This window comes from Thermobia domestica, chromosome 11 (assembly GCF_964235325.1).
Source record: "Thermobia domestica chromosome 11, izTheDome1.hap1.1, whole genome shotgun sequence".
Lineage (NCBI taxonomy): Eukaryota > Metazoa > Arthropoda > Insecta > Zygentoma > Lepismatidae > Thermobia > Thermobia domestica.
The window spans coordinates 226403674-226426346 of NC_137464.1; the positions used below are offsets into that span (position 1 = coordinate 226403674).

The following is a 22673-nucleotide window of genomic DNA, read 5'->3' on the forward strand; positions in this document are numbered from 1 at the left end:
CAAAAGTGGATATTTCATCAATGTGCTATGGGTGTGCAAGAAATTCTTTACACGGTATTATTCTCAAACATGCTCTAAAAATGTTTGATATGCTCTGATTTCAAGGGGAATCCAAAGGTAAAAGTTAAGACTTCAGCTGAAGTTCGGAAGTGTTAGAGACAACTGGCATCACGGTACCTCACGCTCGGAATAACGCGTGCTGCGATGTATTTTGTCACTGTAAATTTTAGGTTTATTTTTTCACGTATAAGCGTGAAATAAAACATCGTAGCACGAGTTATTGCGAACAGGAGGGACCGTGATGCTAACAGTCCTTAACACTTCCCAACTCCTGTCGAAGAATTCCATGTCCACTGTTATCAAGGCTTATCCTTTGTCCATTTTGGACCTACCTTGTACCTTAAAATGAAAGCATATCTGGGAATTTCATTAAGGGTATGTCTGGGAATTATATCCTAAGGAAACTCTTTGAATACCGATTGCCAATTTTTGGATTAGACTTCCGTTACGCTGATATGGACCAGCACTCCACAGTTTCTCGAATTCAACATAGTGCGTGTTGAAATTTGAGTGTATCGCGATTTTTGACAACCCTAGCTCTGAAACTGTGCACTTCTTTCCCCACAGGCTTATATGAGGTTTTCCACTTATTTTGATGTGAAGAATCATGTGTTACAGTTTACTGGTATAGTTCATTAACACCCGTATATATATATCTATATCTATATCTATATCTATATCTATATCTATATCTATATCTATATCTATATCTATATCTATATATATATCTATATATATATATATATATATATATATATATATATCTATATATATATATATCTATATATCTATATCTATATCTATATCTATATCTATATCTATATATCTATATCTATATCTATATCTATATCTATATATATATATATATATATATATATATATATATATATATATATATATATATATATATATATATATATATATATATATGGTATATAGCGTCAGTGGAAATCTTACAGAATATTTTTGTGAACTTAATATTTTTTCGCTATCAATCAGATTTTTTTTGGCAAATGCATCAATATTGCTGGATGAAATCACCTTTAGCCACACACTTGGTCCATTTTCTGATGCCCTCTGCCAAGTTTAGTCACCAAAACAAACTCGTTAACCGTTGATACTTACGGCTGGAATTTACACTGTTGATCTGGATCGCTTGTCATGTTGGAAAGACACCATTCTGAATGGGACATTTCAACGTCATATTCCACTTCATTACAGGCAGGAAGACAATCACAAGGGATGTCTAAACCGTCCGAATGTGCTTTGTAGCTCTCTAGGAAAGCCGAGTGCATCAATGAGGCTGTCAAAGTAAATATAAATGTTAAACGTATATTACATAATTTTTGGTGAGAAGAGGTATCTGGGGAGAGTTTTTACTGAGATCAGAATTTTAATGTAGGCCTAATATTTTGTTACTATAATTCTGTAACAGAAGAACTTCTCCATTTATGATTTTGAAATACTCCATATTCTATTCTGTATTATTTTTGCAATATTAGTTGATGATAACAAGATATACAAAACTATCGGTAAACGAAACTCTCTTGATGTACAGCTTATGACACCTTGTGAAAGGTCAGATGTTCTTTACTTGAATGACGTGAAGTAGTCACCAGTTCAGTTATTACATGATCACGGATAAATCGGTCCATTGAGTCACGATTCGTTGATCAAATTACTTGGGTCTGGGTCTTGCTTCTCATATCCAGCGTAACCGGAACAGATCCGATTACCTAAACAGACTCAACGCCCAAACAGACCGGTAAGTCGGAAAATCTCCAAATAGCACGAGTTATCCCAAAATTTTATACTCGACTAATATCTCCTACTCGAAGTCGAATATTCACGTATTTGATTGTCAATGAGACTTTATTTCCGTTGTCAAGATATCATCTTTTCAATATTTCCAAAATAAATTATTCGTCTTTACTAAGTAAAGCAAAACCGCTACGAGGGAAGTCCAAGACACTTCCGGTAGCTAGGAACTTATCGTACCATCTTTTGATACTTGAACCTGCAGGTGGTTGTTTCTGATATTTTTGTCGGAATTTTCTTCTCACCAAAACACTAGATTTTAACTCACAAAACCACGCCACACACTGCGCTTTCTCTTGAGTAGACGCCATCTTTGTCACGTGACTTGCGGTTATGACATCAACGTTTACATCCGCTCATTGTTGCCAGCAACAATTTTAACATTTCCACTAAACATTAGAAACAAAATACAAAATTGTAAGTAGTATTTTCAAAGTTACAGCTTTTTACTTTTTTGAAGGACTTTTGGAAGGTATTAAAGAAATAAATATCAAATTATATAAGTATCAATAATTAAAAGGATAAAGTGATTTAGTGAATCAAATTAAAGAGTCAAATTAAACGAGTGTTGGTTACAATCTCTTAATGTCATGAGTGACAATATTTTATTAATCATCCAAATGATTTACAGAGGAACTGAAACATGTAGTTTGGAAGTACAACTCACTTAACTGAAAACATTTAATAGTATTGAGTTCGACAGTTGACACATTATGTAAGCTTATTTACGTAACAAATAATTTATAAACTCACTCAATACTAGCCCGATTTTAAGTTGAATATTCAGGTATTTAAATCCATCTATCACTTTAGAGATCTCACAAAATCATGTGATATGCAAATAGGCAGTTTAATTTTTCCTACTGTCATACTTTACCTATTGCAGATTCCGTTTAGCTTTGACCAGACAGTGGTCTTTCTGTATTTGAAATTTTTGCGTTCGCGTAAACTTCCTGAAGATTTCTCCACTGCGATATGAAGATTTGATGCAGAATGATATTTCGGTTGAAAACTTGGTCATTTTATATGAATTATTCTCCCTATTTGTTTCAACTATTTTTTCCTTTCTAATTTGCTCAAGGCCATTATATTGTATATTAAAGTACAAAATATTAGGGAAGTCCTAATCACAAAATATTGTTGTTATCTAGTGATGGAAAAATAAGACGTATTTTGAAGTCTAATTCACCCCAAATAAAGATTTCCTTTCAATTTGTTTAATGATTTTATCCGAAATGTTAATTACTTTTATGTAGTGACAAACACCATGTTACATCACCACAGCTCTGATGCTGTTTAACTATTTGCAAAACCTTTCTTCTGTTTCCAGCGATTTAAGAAAGTTTATAAATCCTGTCTTTGTGATTTTAAAAATAATGTTATGCACGCATACAAAATTTAAGATATTACAAAAATCTCAATCCAGTTTCACCCACAAGAACTGACTTTATAATTTTCATGAATAAAATTAATAATGATATTTTTTAATTCATAGTTCGTGATATCGTTACAAATGTCTGCGGCTGCTCGTGCTGTGTGATTCGTCAAAATTTCCTAAGAAGTGTTTTTCCTTGCTATATCTCTAGGGATGCGCACGAGACGAGTCGAGACAGGATTTTCCTGACAAAATTCGAGTCGAGACACGGCTCTTCCAATAGAAAAATATACAGTTTTCGAGTCGAGGCATCGCATTTACAGCACAATTTCGAGACGAGGCAGCCACAAATCTTGTCTCGTGCGCATCCCAATTTATCTCGTACACTAAAAAAAAAAAAAAAAAAACTTTTATTTTCTCCTAAAAAGTTTATATTTCCTTTACCTCTTACGGTTTGTCATTTAGGTAATTTAAAAACTTAATAATTGAGGACGTTGATATAATAATGGCGTAATCGATGTTTCGCCCTTTTTGCATCAAACGCATAAGTGGCTTTTATCATGTTTATTTTGCCTCTTGTCAAAATTTCAACTCAATATCGGAATAAAAATGCTGCATATTACATTGTTTTATGTAAGAAAAACACACTACTTAAATTTTCAATATCGTTTCTTTCCAAATGCATACTTCAGACTTACACTCTTATTATATCAAACTCCTCAATTGTGGAAGTGAAATTAAAATTACCAACAAAAATGTAACGTGCTGGCTTAAGTTTTGAATGTCTTACGAACATTTATTCTACAAGCTTTTTTTTTTTTTTTTTTTTTTAAATAATCACTTATGTCATACCCTACCTAACTGCGAAAATTAAGTTTTACCTGTAGCCATCTTTGTGCAATTTAGAGCCATAGAATCACAAACAGGGGTACCATTATTTCCTGCAATTAAATGGTTATCATTAATTTGTTATAAAATGGTTATAAGAATAATTATCATTCGTTATATGTAGAAAGCAAAATTCGATTGTGGTAATATCAATTTTTCTTACAATTAATTTTTTAAGGATAATTTTACTGCTTCTGTACAGGTGACTATTGATCGATTGACAAATTATATGTAAATTTTGAAATTCGTGTATTGCAATTTCCTTATCACTAGTAGAGTTCAGGGACGTGCGCAATCAATATAGTACGTTATTCTCTTGTGGATACGGTTTATTTCAGAACAGTGGTGCTGCCAGAAATTTACATTGTTGGTTTCGATTACAGCCGCTTATGGTCTAAGTCAGGGGTTTTCAACCGTTTACACTGGCGTTCCACCAAAGCATTATCGCCATAAATCGCGGTGATACCACCAGTGGCTCGCGTACAACCAGTGGTACGTATCATAGGTTAAGAAATTCTGGTCTAAGTGAAAATAATTTACTTAGGAGTGAGTCTTAGGAGTCCAAAACTCATCGAAATCTAAACTTTTAAGTAAATTTAATGAAACTTAAGGGGTGATTTTACAAATTTCCATATAATTTATTCTCATATTGAATTTCGACCTTCCCAAAATCTTTGGACTCCTCCCGGAATTGATTTTTCCGTACGTGGCTGGTAAAGTTAAGAGATTTAACTCAAGGTAAGGAATGAGCTCCTTCGTGGCTAAGTTGTTAGCATATGTTCCTTTGGCGTGAGAAACCTGGGTTCGATTCCTGGCGGGAGCTCTTGTGGTTTGGATTCCACGTTAATTAATAAGTCCACGTCTCGCAGATGAAAGGGACGCTAAACTTAAAATCAACTCAACTCAAGATAAAGCATTTGTGTAATTGGGTATAGAAATTCAGAACTGAACATTTATGCATGTTATTACAATTGTTACTTCTAACACGGAAGAAGTGAAAAAGACGTAAGGTCCCTAATAGCGCAAGCTAAACAAGCACTCAATAGGAAAAGAGGACGACTAACGTCAAGAAATGTGTCGTTCCAAGTTCGTGAACGATTTATTAAGACCCTGGTATGGAGCGTGGCGCTTTACGGATCAGAGACGTGGACACTGAGAAAATGTGAAATATCCAAGCTGGAAGCATTTGAAATGTGGTTTTGGCGCAGAATGCTGCGCATATCATGGACTGAAAAGAAAATGAATGAAGACATAGTAAAGGAAGCTAATGAAGGAGACAGATCGTGAAGATAATAGGAAAAAGAAGAAATAGCATCCTTGGCCATCTTATTCGGCACTCCGATTGGATCACCGTGCTGATAGAGGGAAAGGCAGAAGGAAAACCAGGAAGAGGAAGACAAAGAATAGAATATCTAGATGCAGTTACGAAGAAGAGACCTTATCAAAATACAAAACAGCTCTCCCAACGGAGAGAAATACTTTAAAATTTCCATGTTGTCCATCAACCTACACGGAGAAAAAATATTGTATGTGGCGTATGTAAAATCGTATGTTACATTTGTAAGTTCTGTAGTTTTTAGACTTAACGTACAGCAAACGTATAACTGAAAAATCATGTTTTATAATACTTTCTGTATAAGTTTTCATTTGTACGTACTTTCCGTATGAAACAATATAGACGGTCAGGATCTCACGTACAAATGGACGTATATAAGATATAGCTGACGAAGGTACCACATATATGTATGTAATATAAGGGAGACTGTTAGATATCAGACATCCTGCAATGGCATGATGTAACATCTAAGGGCAGTGCCTATGTAGCATACGGATAACGTGTACTCCGTACTGATTTCTGTAGTAAGTAAGAGGATTCCGTCTATTTGTACAATATACCGCTGTCCGGAGAACGGATTTTTCTTAGTGTATGGTGGAATTGAACAAGAAGAGACTTCTGACCACTAACTCCAATACTAGCATGGTCGTTATAACTAACGAAATTTATGCTGTTATACCAAAGTAAATGAAAATAACACAAAACTTAGTGACGATAGTCAAGAAGAGTCCTATTTTCCAGAACAATTTTGTAGAAATCTTAACATATGATTTTGAGGTTCACTTGAACTCAAAATTCAACTATCACAAATTCTGTTGACGTCTGTTTATCAAGCTTTTATTACACTATACACTCGTTCAACATGTGCAATACTGATTGGTATAGCGAAAATGTACTAAAATATTTGTACTAGGTTCGATGTGTCTGCTTTATAGAAAAATACCCTCTTTTAAATAGCAATTTTCATTATCCTTCCCATCCAGTATTAACATTATAGATTTCAAGATGGAAAACTAATTCCATTTCGATCGATGATTGTGTTTCAATCCCATAAGTGTTAAATACCACATATTTCTGAATCGATGATTTTTCTCCCTCGGTTTCGTGCCCAAAAATACAGGCCCATCTTTTTTCGCGACATGCACTGAGAAAAATCCGTTATGAGGACAGCAGTATATTGTATAAATATATGGAATCCTTATGTTTACTACAAAATTCTGTACGGAAAATACGTTTCTAAACATGCTACATACATACTGCCCCTTTTCCGCTTAAATATAACATCACATCGCAAGATGCCTGATATCTAACAGTTTTCCGTATATTGCATACGTATATGTACGTTACGTATGTCAGCTACATATTATATACCTAGGTACACTCATGTCCAAAATTATTGTCGCATGTCTATAAATATGATGTTTTAGGAATATAATTTGATAACGAATTCGCCTGGTATTTTCTTATAAGGTTAGTATGTGTATAATCGGCAAAAACATGTATGTGGCAAATTTCATCTCAAAAGAGCAGAAAATAAGAACAATAAAATGAAAATAAAACTCTCTTTTCCATTTAGCAACATTTTGTTTTACTCATTCTAATTTTCGTATTTATAATTCTTTTCCTACGAAATTTACCACAAATATACATTTCTCGATTATACACATAGTATCAATATTAAAAGTACCCTGCAACATCATTATCAAATTATATTCTTACAAGAAGACAGTTATAGGTATGCGACAATAATTTTGGACATGAGTGTACATCCATCTCTATCTGAATCCTGACTGCCTATATAGGGTATACAGTTCTTTCTTTCGTACGGAAATATGTTTATTCGGAACATTTATACGTAAAGTATGTATAAAACACACGTTTTCAGTTATAGGTTTGCTGCAGGATATTCCATAGGGTTGTAAGTACAGGAATTACGCATGAAACATACGTTTTTACGTACGCCACATACTTTTTCTTCCTGATTGTAAATGTGGAATTGTATTTACTGAAAAGAATCACAAGCTTTCACTAAGCTATAATTGTACCTTCTTCCTCGGCTATCGATTCAGGCTTGAACCATAGTTTGGAGCCATATTTCGTAGATTCAGTAGACCGTTTGAGTAAAATCGTCTAAGGGAGATCGCTATCTGATTTGATTTTTAGTTCAGTTTTATAGTAAGTTCTCAAAATATACCCAGTATATAGTACTAGAATACTTTGTGGTTCCTTCTTTAACACTATTTCTCCTTCAAGAGGTTTGAATTACGGAACTATCTCGATCATCTGCCAACCGGAAAAAAGTGAAATGAAATCTTTAAGTTTTACGTCCCACGTCTATGCCGGCTAGGCTAAAGGAGACGGTGATAATAAGAAATAAAGAAAATAGTGGAATGAAGAAAGTGGAGGAAACGGCAAAGCCCCGAGAAAACCCACGCATACGTTGGCGCGAGTTGGGATTGAACCAAGGACCCCATGTACCAGAGGTGAACGCTTTATCACTTTTTTTTTTTTAAAAAAGTTAACTGACTCACAGAACGTGTCTCAGTAACTTACTTGAATTACTTATTAGTAATTTTTCTTGCTTTTCCAATTATCGAGAACGACAGGGACACGAACACAGATATATCGAGGACAGTTAAAATCACACAGGCTCTCTACCGGGAATCGAACCAGGGACCCCGTACACTAAAGGAGCACCAGGGCTACCACTGAGCCACTTCGACCCATCTGCCAACCGAGTATGTATGTTTGACAAGGTTATAAGTGTTGTTGTAGACTCACTTGTTAGTTTATGAATCAACACAACAATTTCCATGAATTTATACACTAGTCGAATATGGTTAATTATGGAGACAGTAACCCAAACAAATTATGTATAAAATCGTTCACGAATCGGTACACAAAGAAATCACTCAGGTGCAACTCAACATTAGAATTTAAGAATTGAGGGACGTTTCTAAATGAAATTGATTATTTCGAGAAGTTTCAGCAGTACATATGACACTACATAGATGTTCTAAGAATATGTTACTGTTTAATTAATCCGACACATCAAGTTACTGGATATAAAAAGCAAGTATATAACAAAGCTTCTGACCATAAACAAAACTTCAACATTCAGCTAATTTCAAAGTTCTAGACATTGAATTCTTAATATGCTTTGAAGCCTTAGCCTATAGAAACTGGTAATGAGAAAAATATTTAGCCCCTCCTAAATATTATTCAGAAAAATCTTACTTGGCATATGGAATAATCCACATTTGCATTTTCGCATTGTATGATTAGCAGAACACTCCATCAAACAATTGCTTTGAGTATATATTTTGAAGAACCTCAAAGGCCGTTCTCGGTTGAAATAGCACAGACGTCTTTTTGGTGAATAGCTTTTAATACTTTTTGTGGTGGTTATGACTCTTGGTTTCACAGCTACGACCACGTTCGAATCTAAAGGAATGCGGAAAAACTGCTGACCAATCTGAGGAAAGGTTGCTGGACTATGGAATAGAACCTAAAAAGAAAACAATCAATGATTATATCTGAATAATCTATAATTATACGGAAAATCAGTCATACAATAAGGTTATCCATGCCATACGGTTGCATAAAAACTCAGATTAATGTATTTAGTTTTGATTTAAAGCAAGGATTATTTCCTCCTGAAAGAACCGCAGTGATAGTTCTCTCTAGCGCCATGTTAATTGGTTACACCACAATTATGTATGTAACATGTAGAAAAATTTACGGAAATCAGGATTGTTAGGTAGGTAAGAGAAAAGTAAACGTAAATTAGTTGTACTATGTTTCGATTTCCGGTTCCGGAAACAAATGATTACGGCCTCGGAATCGAAATTAATTTTAAGAGAAAATTGGTTCTGGTTCCAGAAGTGGAAATTAAAGTTACAAAAGAAAGAGAAATACGTTTTGCAATAAAATGGCTGAGTGTGGTTTCCCGAGCTATCATTTCACAGTTGGTAAACATCGTTTCTAATTTGTAACGATCTTTTAGGTAACGACGTTTGCAAATGATCATGTCCATATATATTGCAGACTCTTCCTGGGAACATGTTGAGTTATGATTATCAGTTTTGTGATCAATACCGTCACATCGAATGTATTTCGGTTCTCCTCTCGAAGAACATCGAATTAAACATATATATATATGTTCCAGGATGGGAACCTAAAATTTTCTGTTTACTGTTAGTAACTCTAACAGAAGTAACATCTTGTAAAATTGAACAGTAGTATTGCCTCAGTTTCGTATTTTTAGCAGTTTTATGGGCACTGTTATGAATGGATGGAAATAAACATCTAAAGGTTTTGTTACAGTACGACTCGTCCGACTTAATAGCCCGACTCGTCAAAATATGACGTATTGAGACTTATTTCCTAAATGAAAGAAAGTATTGTGCGTTAATAATTTAAAGGTAAGTGTTTAAGCTTCCTTGTTGGCTACGATGTTATATGAATGACCTGCAGCACCAGTGAATGACCGCAACTTATTTTCAAACTTAAAATATGAATATTTTAGAAATTATCACAAGTGTACTACATAAATAATTACTTTCCTCTTACCAAGTTTTGTCATACTGCACTATTGTTGGGGGTTCTGTCCATGCACATGATGTGCAGCCCTACTGCATCACTGTTCTTGATATTTTGCAAATGTCGGTTCAACCGAATGGCTCCTTTCCGATGCTGCAATTATATGGTAATTTAATGGTAGAACAATTTTTGAGTGACTAGATAGAACCTTAAAATTAGAAGCGATAGTCATAATGAAATTCAATGTCATTCCTACCTTGAAACTGTTCTTAGAAAGTGAACAGAACACATCCAATTCAGAGCGACAAAATTCTAAATGCAACTTTAATCCGGATTTGGCACCTGCTGCAAAACTTCTGGAAGGATATTCCGAGTCTTGTATAGTTCCAGAGTAACCTTCGTCTGGCGTCCATGTTGAATCTGCGTGCGGTTTGATTTTGAAGTTTTTGCTAGGCGGAGTCCTGAAAAAATAATGAAATCATTTCTATATATTAAACATATTGCTAACAGTTGGTACGGACTACAACATTCGGTTGGCGATTGTAAGAATCTATGTATTTGGAATCAACTCAGGGTATGAATATTATGCATTATGCTTTTACCATTTTCTTCATAATTATCTTTCATTCGCATCATTTCCTCTAGCCTAAAATTGAAGATAGTTGAGGGTGAAACTCAAAAATAAATAAATAAGTAAATAAATAAATATTAGGACGTAAATCTGGAAAGTATGTAGTGAATATTACGGAGTCAAATAAGTTGCATTTTGTTCTCGTTGCATTCTACTTCTCAACACTAACTATTTAAATTCTACAGTTCATTATTATTATTATTATTATTATTATTATTATTATTATTATTATTATTATTATTATTATTATTATTATTATTATTATTATTATTATTATTATTATTATTTACTTATTTTAGTAGCATTTTTGTCACTGAATATTTTTTGTTTAATGGTCCACAATTATGCACTGAGGATAAGGGAAATGGTGGTGAGTATGATAATGACGTAAATAATGAAATGAAAGAGTGGATGGAAACGGAAGAATACCAAGAAAACACACGCACACAGTGTTTGTCCTCCACAAAGTCCCCTTGGCGAGAGCTAATTGGAGATCAAACCAAAGATCCACGTACAAGAGGCACACTCTAATTTACCAAAGTTTACGAAACTACAATATGTGTTGCATTCATTAATAAAGAAACTCTGGAGCTGATGAATATTGTTTATTGAACTAAGAAACTGCCTTAATGTCCAAGTATATCAGAGTTCTTAAAATACAAAAGACTTGGCTTCAGAATGATGTTTCACTATTCATACTTGTCTCAAAACAGTTGAATGTATTTTGAGTGCGATAGTTTATTATAATTTTAGGTGTGGATATTTTTTTCAGCCATTTACGTGTCTTTATATTGATGCGGAGGGAAAAAGATCGCTTTGTCTACACCAGATAAAGATTTTGTATTCGAAACAAGTTTTTCAATAAATAAATAAATAAATAAATAAATAAATAAATAAAAATAAATAAATAAATAGGAGAGAATGTTACATTCTTCCTTAAACTACTTATGTACACTCATCTCCAAAATGGGCCGTGGTGGCTCAGTGGTAAAGCGTTCACCTCTGGTGCTTGGGGTCCCGGGTTCGGTCCTAGCCCCCACCAAGTGAACTTTGTGGTGGACAAGCACCGTGTGCGTTGGTTTCCTCGGGGTTCTCCCGTTTCCTCCCACTTTCTTCATTCCACCATTTCATTCCTTACTCATCATCACCGTCTTCTTTAGCCTAACTGGCATAACCGTGGGACGTAAAACTCAAAGATTTCATTTCATTATTTACGTCATTATCATACTCACCACCGTCTCCCTTAGCCTTTTACTACTGATACTATGTGTATAATTGGGAAATGTATATATGTGGTAAATTTCATAGGAAAAGAATTATAAATACGAAAATTAGAATGAGTAAAACAAAATGTTGCTAAACGGACAAGAAAGTTTTATTTTTGTTTTATTGTTCTTATTTACTGCTCTTTTGACATGAAATTTGTCACATACATGTCTTTGTCGATTATACACATACTAACATTATAAGAAATACCGGGTGAATTCATTATCAAATTATATTCCTACAACAACATATTTATAGACATGCTACAATGATTTTGGACATGAGTGTACATATGGAAATGTTAGCTGCAAACGCATATGAAATTGGTGAGTTATGTTGTTAACTACTCTCTGATAGTATTGGCGTTTAATTGTCGACAAAAAAATATTGAACCAGAACTCGAACCAAAATCTTCTCGATGTTGAACATGATATATTACTTATGTAATAGTTTTCCTATTTGCTTCATATGAAAACATTTAGAAATCTTCATCATACAATGGTCAGTTGATAAGACAACATACACTGTCCATAATTCTTCTTTTCTGCTTGCCAGATTGAGCAATAAATATGCTAATATATATCTCTTAGGCCCGCTACACACTATGAGATACATCCTAGGAAATATCTTAGGAAAAATGTTACGACATATCTAGTAGGAAATACTACTCTTTTGTCCCAAACACGTGAAGAGTTTTTATGTCCGACCGAAGAAAATAGTACTAGGATAACTACGCCCATATTTTTCAATATCGTGAGATAGTTCAATTTAATAAAGTACAAAATTAATGAATTCCTATGATAAGTACATTATTGCATATCCTATTAATATTGATACCATGCGCTATATTGTTAAATTGCACATCTCTAAAAGAAAAATAAAGTATAAAAATCAGAAGATAAATTAGCAAAACATAGCTCATCAGTCCCTGCATCACTCTTCATAAAATTTGTTTTCACTTTCTCTCACCTGATGTCGCTTAAATAGAAATCTTATGAAATTTCTTTCCGAAATAGAGCGTGCTCTAACACGAGAAATCTCATAGGATAGTTCAGAACATAGGAAATGACATGCGATCTGATCTAATCACATACAGGTTGAGATTTTGACTCTAGGAAAAATCATAAGATATTTCCTAGGATTTATCTCATAGTGTATAACACCCTAAGTAACACGTTTTGTATCGACAACATTCATAATAATGTGAAAAATTAGTACCAACCATTACCTGACGCAAATTGACAACGAGGGGTGAGACCGGTTGGATAAAGCAGCAACTCTTTACGAATCACTGAAACAATAGTATCTAGCTGTACTTACGTTACCCGTGTGAACAATACTTTTGGATCAAGAGTATTAAAGGTATAACAGAGTCCCTCTTCAGTGAAAATAGGTCTAAATACTTCACAACAGTTGAAAGGCTCTGAATGCCACTGACATTCAATAAACACTGAAGAACAGTCATAGCCAACCTGAAAAATTATAGACTAATGTTATGATTATGGTTAGGAGCTATTAGGTAATAATTATATTCTACTAGCTATAGGTTTCCCGACTGCTGAAATAATATATGATCTCAGCAAACCTTTATTCTAAATATACATTGCATTTATTTAATGTTTAACAGGTTTGCTCCTTGCTAAGTTTAGACTAAGTTCAAACCTCAATTTTGATGCACAATAAATTGGATACGAAAGGTCTGCAGAGGATAATGTTGAAAAATTATATTAAGAGCCTGTATCATAGAGCCGTTCAAAGACTCTCGAAATACCCCTGATCGTTATACAGTACCGCAAAACATCGTGGGAAAAAAGCTATTTGGGCCAATTCTAATTCCTCCCCTGGTAAGATTCCGTAATAAGAATAGACTTAGCGGCGCCGCCCCAGATGGGGACATACTTCGTAGTTTGTTGACATTTGTCAGACCTAAACGTCTACGGAAAATAAAGATACGAGCATGGCGAGAAGTTCCTGTGAGTACAAGAAAGGAACTGATATCGTCCCCCGTTATGAAAGGAACTGATAATACCATTCCCAAAACACACTTTTGTTCAGTTCTCCCTACTCGAAAAACCCTGTAAATACAAAGTCTTACAGCAAAACAGAACTGAAATAAGCTATTCTTGTCCTCTATATTAATATGATCACCTTTTGTTTCAAAGCGAAAGGTTTATTCACACACAAAGCATACACGGTTACACAATACAAAGCATATTCACTTTGGTATCAAAATCTACTTCCCTTTGACATTTTACTATTTAAAAAAAAAACTCTTAAATTTGTCAAATTCACACACTGTACATAGTAAAAAGTTTATACTAATAAACCTACCATGTTTTCTTTATGGGAATACGGGACACTTTAGATCCCCTTCCCCCCAAACTCTCCAACACAATCCAATAAACTGTACCTCTGGTTATGTATAACAGTATAATAGGCCGCGGTGGTTCAGTGGTATAGCGTTCACTTCTGGTGCATGGAGTCCTTGGTTCGATCCCAGCTCACTTCAAGTGAGCTTTGTAGTGGAAAAACAGCGTGTGCGTGAGTTTCTCGTGGTTCTCCCGTTTCCTCCCACTTTCTTCATTCCACCATTTCATTCATTTCTCATCATCACCGTCTCCTTTAGCCTAGCCGACATTTATTTTTTCAACGGGTCTAGGAAAATTCGGTGTAAGAAAACTCGGTGTAAGAAAACTCGGTGTAAGAAAACTCGGAGCACAGAAAATTCGGTGTACGGAAAACTCGGTGTGGGGAAATTTTGGTGTACGGTAGATTTGGTGTAATACATATTGAATATTACCACTTACAATAATTTACGACATTTCATATTGTGAAAATGAAAACCATATAATGTAACGAATAAAATGTTATTACCTATTTCAAGAAAAGCAAATTTATTTTTCTGCCTTGAGTCCAATACCTCTTGCATGTCTTTTGCTGGATATTACTATAAACTACTTTTCATCACACAATGAAGCTGACATTTTTGTCAGAAATAAAACAATTACAAGTTCAGAGAATAGTTATAGGAACAACTAAAAACACCTTTCCTATATAGTACATCATAGAACATATACAAGGTGATTCTTTTAAAACTCATGGATTTCATTTGGGTCTAGAATTTCTAACTGAAGTCCGATTTTCATGCGGTTTATGGCAAATGATCAAGGAACGTTGGAAGATTTATGGAACTATGCTTACTGGTTTAAATTCATTTGGGGTAATATCGGCCACGCCTCTAGAAAAGCAGCAAATATTCGCCACTGTACCGAATTGGAATTAGGTGAGGTGCGGTGTGGAGATTTGAGTTTCTTAGATGGCAACCTCGCGACGGCCAATAAGAAACAGGAAACTGGGCCGTTGTATTGAGAATTATGCTGTGCTACTGTACCAATACGATCAGGACACAGTTGCAATAATGTACTCTTTGGAACAAAGTGATTTTATCGTTAAAAAGATTTTGGAGACCGGGATCTGTTGTTGCTACGCAAAGGGTAGTTACACGCAACTTTGCCTTACGTTCTGTCCCAAACACGAATATAATATGGTCGCTAGTGAATAAATTGCAGGAAACGGGATCGCTTCTGAGTAAGGCAGGGAAGCATCGGACCTCGCTGGCGGATGTTGTGGAAGATGTCAATTACCGACTCTTTTAAGTCACCCAAGAAATCCCTCTGTCATTTGTAGCGAGAAACCGGCTATTCAACATGTGATTTATGTGTGTTACCACTAACACTTAATTTTGGGAGGCGTGGTGGCTCAATGATAGAGCGTTCACCTCCGATGCTTGGGGTCCCTGGTTCGATCCCAGATCGCGCCGTGTGGACTTTGTGGTGGACACACACCGTGCTCTTGGGTTTTCTCGGGGTTCTCACGTTTCCTCCCACTTTCTTCATTCCATCATTTCACTCAATTCTCATTATCACCGACTCTTTTAGCCTAACCGGCATATCCGTGGGATGTAAAACTTAAAGATTTCATTTCATTTAACTAACACTTAATTTGTATTCTTCAATTTCGCTTCAAATATCCAATATTTCATTCGAACTGTAACGTACAATGGCGAATATTTGCTGTTTTTCTTACGGCCTGCTCGATATTACCCCGGATGAATTTAAACAAGTAAACATAATCCCATAAATCTCCCATCCTTCCTTGATGATTTGCAACAAACCGCAAGTAAACCGGACTTCAGTTAGAAATTTTAGAGCCAAATGAATCCGTGAGTTTTGAACATCTGCATATACATATGTAAGATGCAAAAAATATATTGATCAAAAAAGTCTTAGTGGAAAGGGCAATATAAAGCAGGATGGTTTTATCAGATAACAGTTGTACAAATAGTTGAATTCTCCTCGAATCAGACAATTTAGTTTGTTTGCCTTAAGTTAAGGTAAACAAGTACTGCAACCCTATTGACTCCTTATTGACTTCTCCTTCAATCAGGCGTAGATACTTTAGTTGAGGCATTTATTTTTACACCTTTGAGCAACATAAATAATCTATGTCGTTTTTGAAGAATTTAAATTTAAATATTTATTTATAAAATAGACATAAAATCGTCAGAACATTTTTAAAAAATCTACAATTTTCAACTTTACCCGTCTAGTGACCTACATTTTTTTTTTTTTTTTGGAAGTAGAAAATTCTAGGAGACATCTTCCAAAACAGCATAAAAACTTAAGTTTTAAATAAAATGTCGATTGGTATCGATGGTCGCTTCGCTGTCACAAGAACGGACATAAAAAAAAATCTTGTCATGTAAGGGCCATGAAATATTAAAATCCGTCGAAATCTAGAATTCAAATTATTTCACGATCACAATTTTCTAAAATTTGTTATAATAGACAGTAAAAGTACGTTCTACACAAAGTTTGAACTTAAAACTAATACGCTCATTTATCCTCAAAGTTGAGTTTTTAATAAATCCTACGGTCTACCAACGAATCTTTCTTTACACCGAACATTCCCCACACCGAGTTTTCCGTACACCGAATTTTCTGTACACCGAATTTTCCTATACCGAATTTTCTTACACCGAATTTTCCTGCTCCCTTTTTCAACAATATAAGTTCCCTTAAGTTGCAGATACTTTTCTCTCGTCTTTCCCTGCAATTAACTTTACGGACTGAAGATGTTTACAATCCAACTACAAAAAAAAAAAAAAATCCTTAAAAACTTAAGATAATGTCTTATAAAAATGCTTTTCAGAAAAACAGTATGCAAACTGTTTAAATCAGTGACAATCTACATTCAATATTCTTCGCGCGTTTAGCAGTATTTATTTACATGGTAGTATTTGAAAAAAAAAATACGTTTGTCAGTTTAATCTGATGAAAAGTTGATTTTTCTCCTTGTGTCGTGTATAATTGTCAGGACCAAATTTACACATTTCTAAGCCCTGGACCAAGTACAATTCTGTGCCCATAACCTTTCAAAAATATTATAATTCTTGTTACTTTATTTAGTGTCTCTCTGAAGAAAAAGTCACTCATCTTTCCTGTGTATACATGTAGAAACACTCAAAGCCATCTTACTTTTTTTTTTATGTTGGAGTGTGTTCGAGTTTCCACCAGGTACAATGGAAAAGACAAGTGTTGCAAATTTCGCTCGCTATCAAGTCGGACAGGGTATTGTGATAACTTGCTCAAAACTGTTACATGCTACACTTTATTGTTCACTCACATTATCCCAGCCACTTCATTACTTTTCGAATAAGCTTATATTGATAGCAGAAATGGGATGGAATTAAAATATGGGACATTTGCCTGTCCCGACTAAATTTATTGGGACGCGGGATTCTCGGGTCCAAAATCGGGACTGTCCCGTTTTTTTACGGGACGTATGGCAGGCTTAATACTAACCAGTCACTGCCTTGTTCTTGTTTTATTAACATCAATTCTGCCAGTCACCACCTGTTGCCTTGTATACGCTCTTGTATCAAATGCTTTTGCGTCCAATGCTCTACTTGCCACCGAAACGCCTCTTCTGTCTGTCTTTGCATGCCAACTCTATTCTGCTTTTGTCAGTGGTACAGTTCCCGATTTTCATTAAAGATTCTTCAAAATGTTTACGAATATCAAATGAACAAAAGTGAAGTCACTTGCAACAAGTAAAGAAACTTTAAACGAATATATCAATTTATTTCAAGATTGGACACTACACAAAACTTATGCCAAGTCTATAGGAGAACTGATAATTTGCAGCAGCTGGGTACCTAAGAAAATGTTAAACCGGATAAATCAATTGAACAAACCGGCATTCTTCAAATTGCCAACTTGTCAAGAGATTGGGAACTTTGGGGGGGAGGCTCCCCCTTTACCCCCCTTAACGACGCCCTTGGTGGTGTGATACTGGATGTGAACATAAAAAAATCAGTGATCCATTGTAAGATTCTCATGTATTGTAGTGTGATGCTGATGCGAACATAAACAATCAGTGACCCAATGTATGATTTTCATTTATTGTAGTATGATGCTGATGCGAACATAAAAAATCAGTGATTCAATGTACGATTCTCATGTACTGTGGTATGATACTAATGAAAAATGTAGATATTACATATCTTTGTTCAAAATGAAATGCTGTGAGAGAAAAAGTAATTTTGTTGTCAGTTTGTAACAGTGTCATCTCTGAATGAATAAAAATATAGGCCTAAATCATTACATGCATTTCTGTTTCTTATTTAATTTATACTAAACATTGTTTACTCATTGTTCATTATCCTAGTAAAATGATATTTTGCTTTGTGGAACATAATGATGTGCCATCCAAAACAGTATCAGAAATACCAACTCCTGACTATAAATAAAACTTACCATTGGAAAATCATTTAAAAAAAAGCACACACTGTACTGCTCCAAGGAGATAATAATAATAATAATAATAATAATAATAATAATAATAATAATAATAATAATAATAATAATAATAATAATAATAATAATAATAATAATATATCGTATGGAATTAAGAATCACACTTTCATCTACATTTTCCATTAATACAGATACTTATCTTTGTACATTATTTCTTACATACCTACGTAGTATAGGTTAAAAACAAAATAATTTAGATATAAATGTTATTATGTAGTCATTGTATATTTATTTCAATATGTTTTAAATTAGAGTAGCTTGGTTACAGTTCAAATTTTGTACTAATAATTTTGTATTTATGCTATACTTTATTATTAAATCTTTTTATAAGTATTATTTAGATTTTAAAAAATTCTTATTTAGAATTATATATATATATATATATATATATATATATATATATATATATATATATATATATATATATATATATATATATATAAGGGCGGATCCAAGGGGGGCTATAGCCCCCCTTCCCTTGATCCTCAGGTATACACTGGATAAAATGGACTTCAATCCTGTTTTACACTGGATAAAGCGGCAAACTATGGCTTAGCCCCTCCCTTGATCATATCCTGGATCCGCCACTTTATATATATATATATATATATATATATATATATATATATATATAAACTCAGTCATATTGAAATCTGAGGGGGACATTCTCCCTTGCCCCGGCTCCTCCTTATATCACGCTCGAGTTTGAAACATCAAAACTTCTGAAACATCAAACCTGATTTAGTTCCATCTCAACATTTTCCTCCACCATAGGACTGGTACCGAACGATTGACATTTGTTTTGTCCTTTCGTTTATTGCCTTTGCGCCACTCACCCTCCTGCAGAGTTATCCACCCCCTCCTGCTTCCTGTGTGCTTCCAAGGTCTTCACGAAAAGGCAATGTTCAACTGTTCTTCACGGGGTGAGGAGAGTGAGGAAGCTTGACCATACCAGAGGGGGAGATGGATTTCACTTTGCTGATCACAGACGGAAAACGAATGACACAATAATTTTGAATAAAGTACTTCGCTCCTTTTGTGTTTATGAATATACGAATTAAATAATTATGTTTCTTGTGCTTGAACTTTACAAATGAAGACTACTTCTGTGGTGGTCTTGATCAAAATTCATGAATTTACTTCTATTTTCACGTTTGTAATGTTCGAAAAATTGACAACTTTAGGATAATAATAATAGCAGAAATAAACAATAAATTAGCAAAATGTATCAAGACCACCCTTCATTCAACCTTCAACTTGCTCTCCTAAAATTTTGATGAAGATTGGTTGTGTGAATTGGCTTCAAGGATGAAAGGAGATAACCTCTATTTCGCATTTTACAGAGAGGGGTGATACAGACTCTTAAGTTAATTAGCCCTTTTAGGATTTTTGGTACTTTTGTTACCATGGCGTAGTATATTCTTTGACCGATTATATCGGTTTTATAACAGATATTTAAGCCGGTTTTTTATTGGTCAAGTCAAAGATGGACCAAAGAACACACCAGATGCATTTTGAAACAGTATGGTCAACTTGGCGTCGCCAGGTGGGGGTGGAGGGGCGTGACTTTTTTCTTAAGGCAAATTAATAAAAAAAACATTTCATGCCTTTAGTTTTCAAGACACCAGATTGAAACTTTGTATATCGATTGTGTGTACCTTTGGTTATTTCTCAGTTTTTTAGATCCCTACATGGGCCCGGGCCTGAGGAGCGCAAGTGTTCCGAGGCGGTGATTTTTTCAGAAAAATGGCCCGTTTTCCCGATTTCTCCGATTCAGGTGTATGATACGGTCATGCGAGTGGTACCGTTGGAAAGAGCTCGTTGTACGGAAGAAAATAGCGTTTGAATCATGACTCTAGGTTAAATAGTAATGACGCAATACATTTTTGAAGTATATATATGGCAAAAATGGGTCGCATTCAGACTTTCCAAAATTTCTCCCGACCTTAGTTTTCAAGATACAAGACTGAAATTTTGCACATGTATTATGAACATCACAGCATATTTTTTAAAATATCGATTCCGACGTGAACCCAAGCCCGGGCTAGAGGGGAGCAAAAATTTTGAAAAATTTTCTTTTATGAAACGTCTCTCGGTTTTCCCCGATTTTTCCGTTTCGGTGTACGATACGGGCAAGCAAGTGGTACCATTGGAATGTGTACTCCATTCTATAAAAAAAAAAAAAAAAAAAAAAAACGATATTTGAGCCATGATCATACGATAAATAGTAAGGAAGCAGTAGCTGTTTGAGTGAAAGTCTAAAATTTACCTCAAAAAGTGTAAATTCTAAAAGGGTTAAAATCTATAAATCTATTTTTAGTTGGGATGATTTCTGTGGATCGTATTTGGTATATACTGTGTCTGTAATTGAGTTTTTTTTAAAATGAAATGACTAAAGAAAGTTACAAACGGAGATATAACTCATAAATACTGAAAATGTCATGTTGGTCTCAGTCAAATATTTTATACATCGTATTACAAGCTCTATGATAGTTTTTGTGTGCAAGAACGTGCGTAATTTTTACGTGTGATAGCGAAAAGTGGTTACTACTTGGGAGAGAGTTGTTTTCTTCAGATGAAGAGGAATATAGAAATATTTTCTCAGAAAAATAATGCACGGTAAAGAGATATTTATCTATTTAGTACATTTGTAACACTTTGGAGGGTAATTATTAATACTGACTCATAATTACTAAGAATACTATAGTGGAATGCGCTGGTATGGCGTCTCTGTTATGTAAAATTTGAGAGGACATCAAGGAAAATTATTTAAATGGCACTACCTAGCCCAATCCGTTTATTATCTTCGATTCCATTTGTTATCTTTCTGCTTACATTCACGAATCCCCTGAGATATATCGCATCAGTTACAAATTAATAGAGAAATAGCTAAGAATATTCATGAGGAATTAAATGTGGTTTATAGAGATCAAGTGTGTTGATTTGACATAACTGCCAGATGGGATCGATCATTTGAGCAGCAGAAAGAGATTTTGAAAGATGATCCTCGAAAACTGTGAATTAGAGAACAATTTACAGAGAGAAGTTAGTAGAAAATAATGCCATATCACCATGGAGATGTTAAGTATGGAAGTTGACATTAATGGTGCTAGCACTTACAATACTCCACCGCCATTTGAATATGAGGAAGGAATGTGCAAAATTGGTTGATACTCATTCTTTCACTCATGAACAGAAGATGAGAAGGAAGGATTGTGCGGCAAAATTACTCACTATATTTCTGCTGAATGGACCAAACCGACTGACAGACATATGTGTATTGGGGAAGGAAGTCGGTTTAGCTATTACTGCATTCGAAAGTTATCTAAGACCAGTTGTTTTTCGGAAGTTACTTTTCACAATCTTCTTCCACTACGGCTGGTAGTTGATTATGTCAGAAAATCGGACCATGAATGGGATGTATTATGATACATTTGTTTCCGACTCTATTCAAAGAATTAAGAAAAAGGTGCTCAAAGACAGGAATCTTGAATGAGTTGTTACGCAAAACAACGAATATGTTCATAAAATGATCAGTCATGTAGAAACTGAATAACAACAAACAAAATCCACGTTTTTGAACATCCTCCACCGTCCTAACCTTTCACTCAGTTCTTTCCTCGGGTGAAGTCTGGCACCGCTGGAAATCTTTCAAGAATGTGCAATATCTTCTTCAAGTCATAATTCTGCTCTGCCAACAATATCTTCATCAGAATACAGTGGTGTCTTTGATAAAATGATTGCAAGGCCTCCGAAACATAAGGATGATCAATTATTTTAGAGAGATTTAAATATAAATGTAGTTTCAGTACGGTTCATTATGTGGATTTTGTAGCGCTGCTTGTTAACCTTTCTGACTCACCCTTGTATTTTTAAGTT

At 34.5% G+C, this 22673-nt stretch overlaps 1 protein-coding gene across 1 annotated transcript in view; it reads right to left on the reverse strand.

Moving 5' to 3' along the window:
* Positions 1 to 1181: 1181 nt before the first annotated feature.
* Positions 1182 to 22673, reverse strand: part of LOC145665478 (pickpocket protein 28-like) — a 29521-nt gene continuing 8029 nt past the window's right edge. The window contains exons 2-5 of the mRNA XM_081732788.1: positions 10276 to 10480; positions 8715 to 8985; positions 4135 to 4194; positions 1182 to 1363 (exon numbers count right to left, since the gene is read on the reverse strand). Coding sequence (XP_081588914.1) covers positions 1182 to 1363; positions 4135 to 4194; positions 8715 to 8985; positions 10276 to 10480 — 718 coding nt within the window. The remainder of the gene's footprint in view (positions 1364 to 4134; positions 4195 to 8714; positions 8986 to 10275; positions 10481 to 22673) is intronic.